The following is a 13,573-nucleotide window of genomic DNA, read 5'->3' as shown; positions in this document are numbered from 1 at the left end:
CACGTGCCAATTTTCAAATTTTTATTTATAAAAATTATTTTCTATATATACATTTTTCTCATTCCACTTCACCAACTTAGACTATTTTGTGCATTTCGATCACATAAAATTCAGATAAAAATAAATAAAATTACAGGTTGTGATGTAACAAAATAGGTAAAAAGCCAAGGGGGGTGGGGGTGAATACTTTAGCAAGGCACTGTATTTCATTATCTTTTTTCTTTTGCCCTTTTTTTATTTAAACAGGTTGAGTCTCCCTTATCCAAAATGCTTGGGACCAGAGGAATTTTGGATATGGGATTTTTCCGTATTTTGGAATAATTGCATACCATAATGAGATATCATTATGATGGGACCTAAATCTAAGCACAGAATGCATTTATGTTACATATACACCCTATACACACAGCCTGAAGGTCATTTAATACAATATTTTTAATAACTTTGTGTAATAAACAAAGTTTGTGTACATTGAGCCATCAAAAAACAAAGGTTTCACTATCTCACTCTCACTCAAAAAAGTCTGTATTTCGGAATATTCCGTATTTCGGAATATTTGGATATGGGATACTCAACCTGTAATACTATTGCACTTTCTATTCTCCATTCCTATAGCAAAGAGACATGGATTCCATAAACTATGTTTGAAATATTTCTGTTTATGACTTGAGGTCACAATCATATGAAACATAAAAGGCAAACAACATGCTTATAACATTATGGTAAATGTTATGTATTAACGTTTCTAATTGTGTCCATATTCAGGAGTACATTTCGGCAAGGTCTAGTTGTTGGAAGCAAACCCGTTATTCACCCATTGTTATGCTGGCTGCTGCAGAAAACGGGCGAGTTAAAGAAGAGGGCGTATTTGTCACGTTTTCTGGTAAAATTGGAGGTCCCTGCAGAGTTTCTTCAGGATGACATAGTGTCTGAGACTAACAAGCAGGTATAGTTTCACTTGTAATTATTACAATCATGTTGTTAAAGATATAATGGACAGTATCCTATTAGCGGTGGTACTTTACCGCTGCTAATAGGATCTCCAGGGGCTCTCCTATTAGCCCCGTTGCCGTCATCCTTTTCACCCAATGGCGGCACTTATCTGGGATTATGCTTCAGGTCCCTCAGGCACCCAAAGCATAATCCGTGAGAAGGGGCCGGCTGAGCCGCAATAACACATGGATTTGGGGACTTATGCCCAACCCTATGTGTTTTCGTGTGATAGCGGGTCTAATTTCGGCCAATCAAAACAGCCTCTAATTGGATATATGGCCATTTTGATCAGCCGAAAAGGCATCAGGGCTAATACTGCCCAATGTCTCTTGGCATAATACTTATTTGCAGTATTTCATTGCAAACAGGCACAGAAATGTTGTTTTATAGGCATCGGTATGACATGAAGACATGAAAAAGAAAGGCTAGAATGTTTAAACAACAAACATAGTAACCCTGGGGTGCCTGGGAACACTTGCAGGGGGTGCCTTGGATTGGTGGTCCAGAACCAATTAAAATTATTTATGGTCAATGTAATAGGCAAAACCAGTGCTGGTTGCTGTCAATCATAAAATACTGTATGTGAACAAACAGAAGCAAATCTTTTCCCTTACCACACAACTGAACCTAAGGATGATATATAAAAACAATGTACAATATAATATTTCTTTTTACATTTCTCAATAAAGAAAATTTGGCCTAGGGATGCCGTTAAAAAAATTCTTATACTCTAGTGCACCGTGATTCAAAAAAGTTTGGCAATCACTGATGTAGGACATTAGTTTGAATTTTCAAGGTAAACAGCATTTTTACTGCACTTTACAACAACCAGCCGAATGTTTGTTTAGGTTTTCGAAAATTTCTTTCCGCTAATACAGCATTAAGGCCTATACACACTGGGTGATTTTGAGCTGAAAGCAGCTCACTTTTGGTGTGTTGAGCTGTTTTCAGCTCAAAGCCGCCCAGTGTGTATGCCCAAACGATGAACGGTGAGCGCTGATGTGCGCTCCCGCTTCATCGCTGGCAGCCGCCGTTCATCTACTGGTATTACCAGTAGATGAACGGCGGGGTGAGCGGCTTTCCATAACGTCCTGCTATGGAAAGCCGCTCACCCTCGCTGACATCGCTGGGCAGCGTGGAAAAGCGCTCAGTGTGTATGCACTGAGCGTTTTTCAGCCCAGCAAAGTTAGCGATCATCGCTGTTCATACACGCTGGCCAAAAACGCCCAGTGTGTATGGACCATGGTCCATACTTTTTTCTTGGAGTGGCGTATTAATGAAATAACCTTGAATGGAGGGCCACAAATTATTTTGCTCAGATAGCCTCATAGTAATTAGGCATGGGTTCTTTGGTGAGAAAATCTTATTCGAAGAAATGCAAAAAGTAATAAAACATAACTTGAAATAAACCTATTTCTTCTTCAGGTTCCATGGGGCTCCACAGGGAGGCAGTGGGGTGTAGCTGGTGGTAAATGACTGGGCACTAAACATTTAAAGGTTTAGGTATCCAAAGATGCTCTGGTCCTTCCATCCTATACCCTGCCTCCACACTCAATCTCCTGAGTGTCGTTTTGTTGCCGGCAGGAGCCGATTCACCGTTTAAACATTGGGACAGCTTTAAGCAGCCCAAGCTTTCTTATTTTATTTTCCTCTGCTCTGGACTTGAGCAGCAGCACTAGTTAGTCCCCAGGACGCCAGCGCTGCTGCTCCATCACCCCCCGCCACCTCCAAAACTCCAGCCCCAGGCCTGGTACTTCTGGTGGGGCGACGAGAATCTCAGCTAGCACGCTCCCTCGGAGGACCCCGGACTGCAAGCCGGCACTGGGGGAACAGGTAAGGTGGGAACATATGTCTTTAATGCAGTCTTCCGTCGGGTCTCCGGAGACAGACCGGAGTGGGCTGGCGTGGACACGGGTTACTCTGAGTCTCCACTAGGCCACCAGTGCTAATGGACTGGTGCAGGTTTATAATACAGAAGCCAAGGTACCAGTGGTTGAAGCCAGCACAGGAGAAGTCTTCTCTGCACTAAGCTGCTGCTCCTCCTTCACCCTCCCCTTCAGAGGTCCACAGCAGCCATTTTCAGCATATGAAGCTACAGGTCTCTGGGAACGCTAGGTCCAGTCTCCTCTCCTAGGAGCCAGGTTATACAGCGCTAATTCCTATCAGCCACTATGGTCTGCTATTCAGGTTTGTTAGCAAACAAAAAAATTGGGCAAAACCATGTTCCACTGCAGATGTAATGTGCAGAGAGAGTTAGGTTTGGGTGGGTTATATTGGTTCTGTGCATAATAAATACTGGCTGCTTTATTTTTACACTGCGATTTAGATTTTAGTTTGAACAAACCCCACCCAAATCTAAATTTCTCTACACATATTACATCTGCCCCACTTACAGTGCAACATGGTTTTGCGCAATAGCTAACATTTTTGGTTTGCTAACAAACCTGAATAAGTCCCAGTGTAGTTGATTTAGTGCCCATTGCAGTCATTTAAATTGAATTCTGCATTGTCTGTGACTTGTATTATCTCTGCTGTCTGCTTTCTTTATACGGTCAGCTTATTCCTTTCCCTTTTTTTTGTGAGTTTCCAGCCTAACAGCAGGTTAGGGTGGAAACTGGGTGTGTTATTAATATTTCACAGCTATCAGCGTTGGTGAAGTTGGTCACAATACAGTTGTTGCACACTGCCTAGTGCCATATTGTGTGCTATACCACTCTTACAGCTATGTCTAGCAAAGGCAAGGGTCATAAGGAGGCTGCTGCACCTCTTTTGGTCTCATGCAGGTCCTGTGCAGCGGATTTATTCCCTCAGAACATTGGGGGTCATTCCGAGTTGATCGTAGCTGTGCTAAATTTAGATCATTCACACTAACATGCGGGGGGACGCCCAGCACAGGGCTAGTCCACCCCGCATGTCAGTGCCGGTACCTTCCGCAGAAGTGCAAAGGCATCGCACAGCAGCGATGCCTTTGCACTTCAAGAGTAGTTCCCGACCAGCGCAGCTTTAGCGTGCTGGCCGGGAGCTACTCGTCGCTACTCGGCCCGCAGAGGCTTCGTGTGACATCACGCAGCTGCCGCGGCCCGCCCCCCCAACGGTCCGGCCACGCCTGCGTTGGCCGTACCGTGCCCCCTAAATGGCGGCTTAACGCTGCCGTCCAGCCCCCTCCCGCCCAGCGACCGCCTCTGCCTCAGAGGCGATCGCTAGGCAATGATGGATGGCATGCACCGACGCACTGCGGCACTGGCGCATGCGCAGTTCCGACCCGATCGCTGCGCTGCGAACTACAGCAAGCGATCGGGTCGGAATGACCCCCATTGTACAGGATTGTTTATGTGCTGCTTGCTTTATCACACCTAACCAGCCAGCTCCTCCATCTCCTGTGCAGGATCCCCCCTGGGCTTCCTTTTCACAGCTCCTAACACAGATTACTGACCACCTGGTAACCACTGGAGTGGGTCCCCCTATGGGACCCCTCCCCCCCCCCCCCCCTCCCTCGCAAGAGCACCATGCTTTTTCACTCAGTGCAAAGTCTAGCTACTTCTGCTGCTCCCTTTCAACAGATGTTACAGGGTGTCAGACCCTGTAACATTAAAGCCACTAGGCGTGCTGTACCATCCTCGCAGTCCACGCAGCTTTCAGATGAGGTAGACGTCGAAGAATTGAAGCCTGTCTTAAATCTGTTTATTCCCTGACAGGTGCTATTACTTGGCCTGCTCTGGCCGCTGTCTGGATGGCCAAAGCCGCTGAGAGCTGGCCAGAGGCTCTGGAAGAACACCTTTCCCCCCAACATTTCTCGAGACCTTTCTCTCCCACGTCACGCATATCAGTGAGGTTGCCTCTTACCTCGGGGTAGGCGGTGTTGGATACTGGTCTCCGGGGAATCTTCTACCTCGGTGGTAACATGCCACATCCTCTGGCTCCGTTTATGAAAGCGGACACAGACTCTAAGAAGGCCCTGGAATTGCTGACTTACACAGGAGATATCCCATTTTTGCGCAGAGTTAGACAAAATCGTGGCTAGTCTGGCGGCTTCCAAAACTGTTTTACTACCCATGGTCTCTGTTCAGCGGTCTCGTACATCTGCCTTTGCGCACAAAGCAAAGCTAGAGGTCAGTCATTTCCCAGGCAGCCAACTTCCACAAAGGCCTCCAAGTCCAAAACAAGCGGGCCTGGGCTGCCAGACGTCCAGCTGCCAAATCTGATGACAAGCCCTCGGCATCAGTCCACCTCAGACGTCTGGGTACAAGAAGTAGTCTTTCACAGGTATGCTGTCTCATTCCGGAGACGTCCCCCTAAGCAATTTTTCTGCACAGGACCCGCCATTAGACCCAAGCAAGGCTTTGGCCCTCCAGAAGATCATTCAGTCATAGTAACATAGTATCTAAGGTTGAAAAAAGACAATTGTCCATCGAGTTCAACCTATTTGTGGTCTCCAATGCACGATTATTTTGTATAAAATTTTGACTGAAGTTAATGACTGCCGTTACGTTTTACCCCTCTTTTTTTATAAAAACCATAGTGCGTGACTATGCCCCGTAACCCTGGATATCCTTATCCATTAGGAATTTATCTATCCATTCTTAAAGGTGTTGACTGAGTCGGCCATTACAACTCCCTCAGGCAGGCAATTCCAAACACGTATCGTCCTTACCGTAAAAAGCCTTTACGCCGTATTGTGCGGAATCTCCTCTCCTCTAACCTGAGCGAGTGTCCACGAGTTCTCTGTGTTGCTCTAACCAAAAACAGGTCCTGCGCAAGATCTGTATATTGTCCCCTTATATATTTGTAAATGTTGATCATGTCCCCTCTTAATCTCCTCTTTTCCAGTGTAAACATGCCTAGTCTTGCAAGCCTTTCCTCGTATTCCAGCGTCTCCATACCCTTAAATAGTTTGATCGCCCGCCTCTGAATCTTTTCTAGCTCCAGGATATCCTTTTTGTAGTAAGGTGCCCAGAATTGTACACAGTATTCAAGGTGTGGCCTCACAAGTGATTTATATAACGGGAGTATAATACTCTCGTCCCTAGCATCAATTCCGCGTTTTATGCATGCTAATATCTTATTAGCCTTCTTTGCCGCAGTCTTACTTTGGGCACTATTGCTTAGTTTGCTATCTATGAGGACACCTAATTCCTTTTCCAGTACAGAATCCCCTAATTTTACCCCATTTAGTAGGTAGGTGTTATTTTTGTTCTTGTTACCACAGTGCATTACCTTACACTTGTCTGTATTGAAGCGCATTCTCCATTTCTCATACGTCCTAGAGGATGCTGGGGACTCCGTAAGGACCATGGGGTATAGACGGGATCCGCAGGAGACATGGGCCCACTATAAGACTTTGAATGGGTGTGAACTGGCTCCTCCCTCTATGCCCCTCCTCCAGACCTCAGTTAGATTCTGTGCCCAGGAGTGACTGGACACACACTTAGGGGAGCTCTACTGAGTTTCTCTGAAAGACTTTGTTAGGTTTTTTATTTTCAGAAAGACCTGCTGGCTACAGGCTCTTTGCTTCGTGGGACTTAGGGGAGAGAAGTCAGACCTACTTCTTCTGAGTTAAGGGCTCTGCTTCTTAGGCTACTGGACACCATTAGCTCCAGAGGGTTCGATCACTTGGTGCGCCTAGCTGCTTGTTCCCGGAGCCGCGTCGTCACCCCCCTCACAGAAGCCAGAAGAAAGAAGCCGGGTGAGTATTAGAAGAACAGAAGACTTCAGTGACGGCAGAAGACTTCATAGTCTCAGAGGTACCGCACAGCGGTTGCGCTGCGCGCCATTGCTCCCACACACCAACGGCTTTACAAGGGTGCAGGGGGGGCGCCCTGGGCAGCAATATACCTCTCCTTTAAGCCTGGCTAAATAGGTATACAGTGCATAGGCACTGTATACGGACTCCTGCCAGCATAAAAAAGCTAAAATAATAGCGGGGCTGAAGCGCGGCGAGAAGGGGCGTGGCTTCGCCCTCGCAACATGATACAGCACCATTTTCTCCACGGTCCCCGCCAAAACAGTGTGTACAGTGTAAACGAAGGGGGGGGGCACAGTGTTTAGTGCAATACTGTATAAAATAAAGCACTATCTTAGATAATGGGCATGTAATCATTCAGTTGTGCATATATGTCTGTGTTTTCCCTGTCAGATATACCCACTATAGCTTTTTAGTGCACATGTGTCGACATGTGTGAGTGCTATGTCGCAAACAGCTATGGGAATCTCTCTGTCGGCATCACCGACTCCTGTTGATACTTGATTCAGTAGATGCAGTGTTAGCAGGTTGGTAATTGTATGCTTTTCAAAAGTAAACACTGTGGGGGAGACACAGTAGTATGTGAGTGACCCTGTCGGCACCAACTGTTATTACTGGGTGTAAATTAACATTCTGTAACTAACCTGTATATATATATATATATATATATATATATATATATATATATATATATATATATATTTTTATATGTATATGTATGGTACTGTACCATGGACCTGTAGCTCGAGCACAGACATGGTAGTATTTGTGTGGAAGTGAGACTACAATTATATAAGTATACTTCCCTCGCACACCTCGGGGTCGCAAGAATGTTATTTTGCCTGGTTACTACTCCCTGCTGTCGACGAATACTAGGTTTTTCTGTCGACCATAAGGTTTCCTGGTTAGATCCACAACTTGGGCATTCAGTACATGGTTATACACATTCAGAACACATTAATGTCACTAGGGACCCGACGGTTCTGGACAATCTGTATATATATATATATATATATATATATTCATAAGATATGTGTGTATATGTGTATTACAATATGTATATTCATATTACGATTTCTAATGAATGCTGAAGTAAAAGTATTCCTTCTCATGTGCTGGTCGCTCTGTTGATAAAGCTCTACGTCGGCCTTGACGAGTTGGTCTCAGATCCTCACGAGGAGTCTGAGTGTTTATTCTTTTCCCGCCGCGGATAGAAACTGTGAGAGTCAACTCCTGGTCGCCACGGGTCCCTGTCACAAAGGATCGTATACAGGAATCTAAGTGATATTTTATTTATATGCTTTGAAGTTATTTGCATTACATGCGCATGGGGGAGTGCTTGTATTCGGAAAGGCATCCGATAGAATTACCCTAGAGAGAGAGGATGTTTCTTATGTTGGTTCTTCTCTATAACATTGCGGCAGGCTGCCGTGCGTATACAGGAGGTGTGGCCGGGGGAATGCTGAGGCTGACTCCGAGAGATACTGGAGTTTTCCCCTGTGACGGTGTACCGCTGTTTGGGGATGCCTCAGTTAAGTCACTCTTGGCGGATACCACTGGTAAGTCTACCTTCGTGAGTTAGATTCCCTCACAGCGGTTGGTGACGCATTCTTTTGTGGGATGCAGCCATTTTAACCGGTTCGATACCGTTCTTTTTTCCCCTGTCTATGCGGATAGTGGAAGGTGAAAAGGTAAGAGCTCTGCAGCCTTGTTAGGTTCGCAGAAGCGGATATTGTCTTCTGTGTCTACCACATCCACCGCATGTCGCTGGGTCTATCTGGCTGGAGCCCACTCCGGTGGGAACTCGTCTAAGGCTCTTCTGTCAGTCCGGGAATGGACCTGGGCCTGGGAGTTAATGATAGAATCCAAAGGGGGTCATACTGGAGTTTACAGATGATTCCCCTCACTGATTTTTCAAATAGATCTTACCGATTCCCTCTGGAAAGGGAGGTAGTACGCGACGCCATACAGAGTTCCGTCAGGTTCAGGACTTTGTCCTGCTGTCCCTGTTTAAAAAAATAAAAATAAAGAAACATACAGTTCTACTTACGAAGTTGAACTACAGGATGGAATCTCTCAGGCCGGGGAGCTCCGGCACGTACAGGTAGAAAAAGCCTTTAAATGCGTTTCTCAGCATTTAGCCTACCTGGGTTGATCTCCAGGATTGTTTTTGCCATTTCACCGGAGTGTTGGCAGTATGATGGTTTTCTTTCAATAGTAAGAGCCATTGTTATTTTGTACTGAGACGCTCTCCTGATTACGGCGAGGTCAAGGAACAAGTGGTTCAAATCGTTGTTTCTCTCTGACTGTTCTTCAACACGGAATGGCTGTTGTTACCAATGACGCGGATGTCGGAGGTGGATATCAGTGTAGATACTGAACGGTTGAGGTTCTGTGTTTTCCTGTGGAAAGAGGTCTGAGGATCCAGAGTCGGATCAGATTTGCAGTGACAATCCATCAGTATGTTCCGTTGATGATGAAGATGGGTGCGGCCTAAGAGGCCTGTTCAGTTAGCAGGTCTAATGCCAGAGTGGTTTTCACGGGACCAGTAGAAAATGTGGTCCGGGGCTCACCTGCACATGCACCGGAATATAATCCTAATGGCCAGGATATCGCTCCTGTGGTGTCAGCACAGTCTAACTTCCTAGAGGGACGAAGGTTCGGGATCCAGGATTAGATCCTGGTGTCTATGCGTGCAGATCTCCGAGGCTGGGGAGCAGTTTTTCCAAGGGAAGTATTTCCAGAGGAAAAGGTCAAGCTCGTAAGCTTGTCTGCAATAAGCTTTCTTGAATTAAGAGCTATTTTCAACGAACACATTCTTTGTGTTCTGCCCGTGTTAATTCTGTCGGACGACTTGACAGCAGTGGTGTAAGTAAGCCGCGAGGGCGGAACAAGGAGAAAAGCGGCAATGGCAGAAGCCGAATAAGTTTTCCGCTGGGCGGACAGACAGGTAAACGTTATTGTAGCAGTCTACGTCCCGGATGTAGACGACGGAGAAATGAATTTCCTCTGCAGACGCGATCTCCATCCGGGAGAAATACAGTCGTCATCGAGAAGTTTTCATCGAAGTGACAAGTCTTGAGGAGTGCCTCGATTAGACATGTTGGCGTCTCGCCTCAACGAGAGACCTCAGGGATATTGTTCCAGGTCAGGGGACATTCAGGCTATAGCAGTGGACGCCCTCATGACACCTTGGGTGTTTTCAGTCGGTTTATGTGTCCTCTCCGTTTTCACTCTTTCTGAAGGTGATAAACGTAAGAAGAACAAAGGTTCATGCGATCCTCATTGTTCCGGTCTAGCCAAGCAGGGCTTGGTATCCCGTTCTTCAAGATTTACTCATAGAAGATCCCTGGCCTCTTCCTCTATGTGAGGAACTGTTACAGCAAGATCCGGGCGTGTATCAAGACTTACCGCTGCGGCGTTTGACGGCGTGGCGGTTGAACGCCATATCCTAGCCCGACAGGATATTCCCTATGAAGTTGTTTTCCACACTTCTTCAGGCTAGAAAAGAAGTAACGGCAAAGGCCTTACCACCATATTTGGCGTAAGTATGTGTCTTGGTGTGCATCCAAGAAGGCTCCTACGGAAGACTTTCAGCTGGGTCGTTCTTCTCCATTCTTGGCAAGCAGGTGTGGAGGCAGGCCTAAAGTTAGGCTCCATTTCAGTGCAGTTTTGGCCTTGTAAATTTAAAAAAAAAAAAAAAGATTGGCCACCTTTCCGAAAGTTCGGATTTTCGTGAAGGGAGTACTACACATCCAACCTCCACTTGTGCCCCATTGGCACCGTGGGACCTTGACATTGTGTTGCGGTTTCTTGTGTCACACTGATTGGAACCTTTATGGAAGGTTGTGGTAAAATTACTCTCTTGGAGAGTGGTCATGCTATTGACCTTGGCGTCCGCAAGGCGGGTGTCGGAAGTAGCGGTTCTGTCTCACAAGAGCCCCTGTTTGATCTTCCATGTGGATAGAGCGGAATTGAGAACTCGGATAATAGTTCTGCCAAAACTGGTTTCTGTGTTTCGCAGAAACCAGCCAATGTTGTTGTCTGTGGTTACTTAAGCATTGGCTGATTCAAAGTCTCTCAATTAAGTCAGGGCTTTGTATATTTAGGTCGACAATTTGGCTCTGAGTGGGACAACAGTGGTTCTATTTGTCCGGTATGCTCCCAGTATGTTTGGGGCGCCTGCGGCTATGCAGTCTGTTACACACTGGATCTATGATACGATTCAGCATGCTCATTCTACTGCTGGATTGCTGTTACCGAAGTCGGTGGAAACCCATTCTACTAGGTAGGTAGGCTCTTCTTGGGCGGATGCCTGAGGAGTCTCGGCGGTTCAACTTTGCCGAGCGGCTACTTGGTCGGGTTCAAACACTTTTGCTAAGCTCTACAAGTTTGATACCCTGGCTGATGGGGACCTCTTGTTTGCTCAATTGGTGCTGCAGAGTCGTCCGCACTCTCCCGCCCGGTCTGGAGCTTTGGTATAAATCCCATGGTCCTTACGGAGTCCCCAGCATCCTCTAGGACGTATGAGAAAATAGGATTTTAATACCTACCGGTAAATCCTTTTCTCTTAGTCCGTAGAGGATGCTGGGCGCCCGTCCCAGTGCGTACTGTGTCTGCAGTTATTGGTTATGGTTACACTCTTGTGGTGTTTCTTTTCTGTCAGGCTGTTGCTGACGTTGTTCATGCCATGGCATGCGGTATCTTATTAATGATTGGGTTGACACACAGGTTGTGTTACATATTTTATCAGCAAGTGGCTGTGTATTTTTTCATGCCGTTGGCTGGTGTTCTATCGAATGCCACGTTCTGCGGTATGTTCGTGGTGTGAGCTGGTATGACACTCACCGTGTTTACACAATAAATTCTTTCCTAAAAATGTACGTCTCCCTGGGCACAGTTTTCTAACTGAGGTCTGGAGGAGGGGCATTGAGGGAGTAGCCAGTTCACACCATTCAAAGTCTTATAGTGTGCCCATATCTCCTGCGGATCCCGTCTATACCCCATGGTACTTACGGAGTCCACAGCATCCTCTACGGACTAAGAGAAAAGGATTTACCGGTAGGTATTAAAATCCTATTTTCGCTGCCCAAGCTTCTAATTTAACTAAGTCGTTCTGAAGCGACTCAGCATCCCCCTCCGCATTTATAACTTTACACAATTTGGTATCATCTGCAAAAATTGACACCATGGGGTAAATTTACTAAGCTCCCGATTTTGACCGAGATGCCGTTTTTTCATCAAAGTGTCATCTCGGTAATTTACTAAGCACTAATCACGGCAGTGATGAGGGCATTCGTAATTTTTTGCAAGTTCAGGTAAAAAATTACGAATGAATACACCATCGGTCAAAACGCGGCTGTTTAAGTATGAATCTCGGTCATTTACTAAGAAGTGCAAAGCAAAAAAAGAACAAACACTGCCGTGAAAAATTACAACTCGTAAAAAAGTGCTAAAAAAAAACAGACCTGCTTTTTTTATTCGTGATTGGATAGGCATGCACGGATCCATGAGATCCGTGCATGTATATCAGTGGGAAGGGGTGGGAAAGTGATTATTTTTTCAAAAAAAATTGCGTGGGGTCCCCCCTCCTAAGCATAACCAGCCTCGGGCTCTTTGAGCCGATCCTGGTTGCAGAAATATGGGGGAAAAAATGACAGGGGTTCCCCCATATTTAAGCAACCAGCATCGGGCTCTGCGCCTGGTCCTGGTCCCAAAAATACGGGGGACAAAAAGAGTAGGGGTCCCCCGTATTTTTAAAACCAGCACCGGGCTCCACTAGCTGGACAGATAATGCCACAGCCGGGGGTCACTTTTATATAGTGCCCTGCGGCCGTGGCATCAAAAATCCAACTAGTCACCCCTGGCCGGGGTACCCTGGGGGAGTGGGGACCCCTTCAATCAAGGGGTCCCCCCCCCCCCAGCCACCCAAGGGCCAGGGGTGAAGCCCGAGGCTGTCCCCCCCCCATCCAATGGGCTGCGGATGGGGAGGCTGATAGCCTTTGTTGTAAAAGAAAAGATATTGTTTTTAGTAGCAGTACTACAAGGCCCAGCAAGCCTCCCCCGCATGCTGGTACTTGGAGAACCACAAGTACCAGCATGCGACGGAAAAACGGGCCCGCTGGTACCTGTAGTACTACTACTAAAAAAATACCCAAAAAAAGACAAAACACACACACCGTGAAAGTATAATTTTATTACATACATACACACATACATACATACTTACCTTAAGTTCCCACGCAGGTCGGTCCTCTTCTCCAGTAGAATCCAAGGGGTACCTGTTGAAGAAATTATACTCACGAGATCCAGGGGTCCAGGCTCCTCGGGAAATCCAGGGGTAATCCACGTACTTGACAAAAAAAACAAAACGGTGTCCCGACCACGAACTGAAAGGGGACCCATGTTTGCACATGGGTCACCTTTCCACGAATGCCAGAAAGCCACTTTGACTTCTGTCTAAGTGGGTTTCTTCAGCCAATCAGGGAGTGCCACGTTGTAGCACTCTCCTGATCAGCTGTGTGGTCCTGTCCTCACTGACAGGCAGCACACGGCAGTGTTACAATGTAGCGCCTATGCGCTACATTGTAACCAATGATGGGAACTTTGTGCCCTGCGGTTGACCTAAAGTGACGTCACCGCTGAGCTGAAAGTTCCCATCATTGGTTACAATGTAGCGCATAGGCGCTACATTGTAACACTGCCGTGTGCTGCCTGTCAGTGAGGACAGGACCACACAGCTGATCAGGAGAGTGCTACAACGTGGCACTCCCTGATTGGCTGAAGAAACCCACTTAGACAGAAGTCAAAGTGGCTTTCTGGCATTCGTGGAAAGGTGAC

The 13,573-nt window shown here is 46.5% G+C and overlaps 1 protein-coding gene across 1 annotated transcript in view; it reads left to right on the top strand.

Moving 5' to 3' along the window:
• IFT81 (intraflagellar transport 81) overlaps positions 1-13,573 on the top strand; it is a 452,264-nt gene that overhangs the window by 133,426 nt on the left and 305,265 nt on the right. Inside the window, exon 4 of the mRNA XM_063964420.1 lies at positions 766-946. Coding sequence (XP_063820490.1) covers positions 766-946 — 181 coding nt within the window. The remainder of the gene's footprint in view (positions 1-765; positions 947-13,573) is intronic.

The sequence above is a fragment of the Pseudophryne corroboree genome, chromosome 1, assembly GCF_028390025.1.
Source record: "Pseudophryne corroboree isolate aPseCor3 chromosome 1, aPseCor3.hap2, whole genome shotgun sequence".
Classification (NCBI taxonomy): Eukaryota; Metazoa; Chordata; class Amphibia; order Anura; family Myobatrachidae; genus Pseudophryne; species Pseudophryne corroboree.
This window is presented reverse-complemented; position numbering and strand designations above follow the sequence as displayed.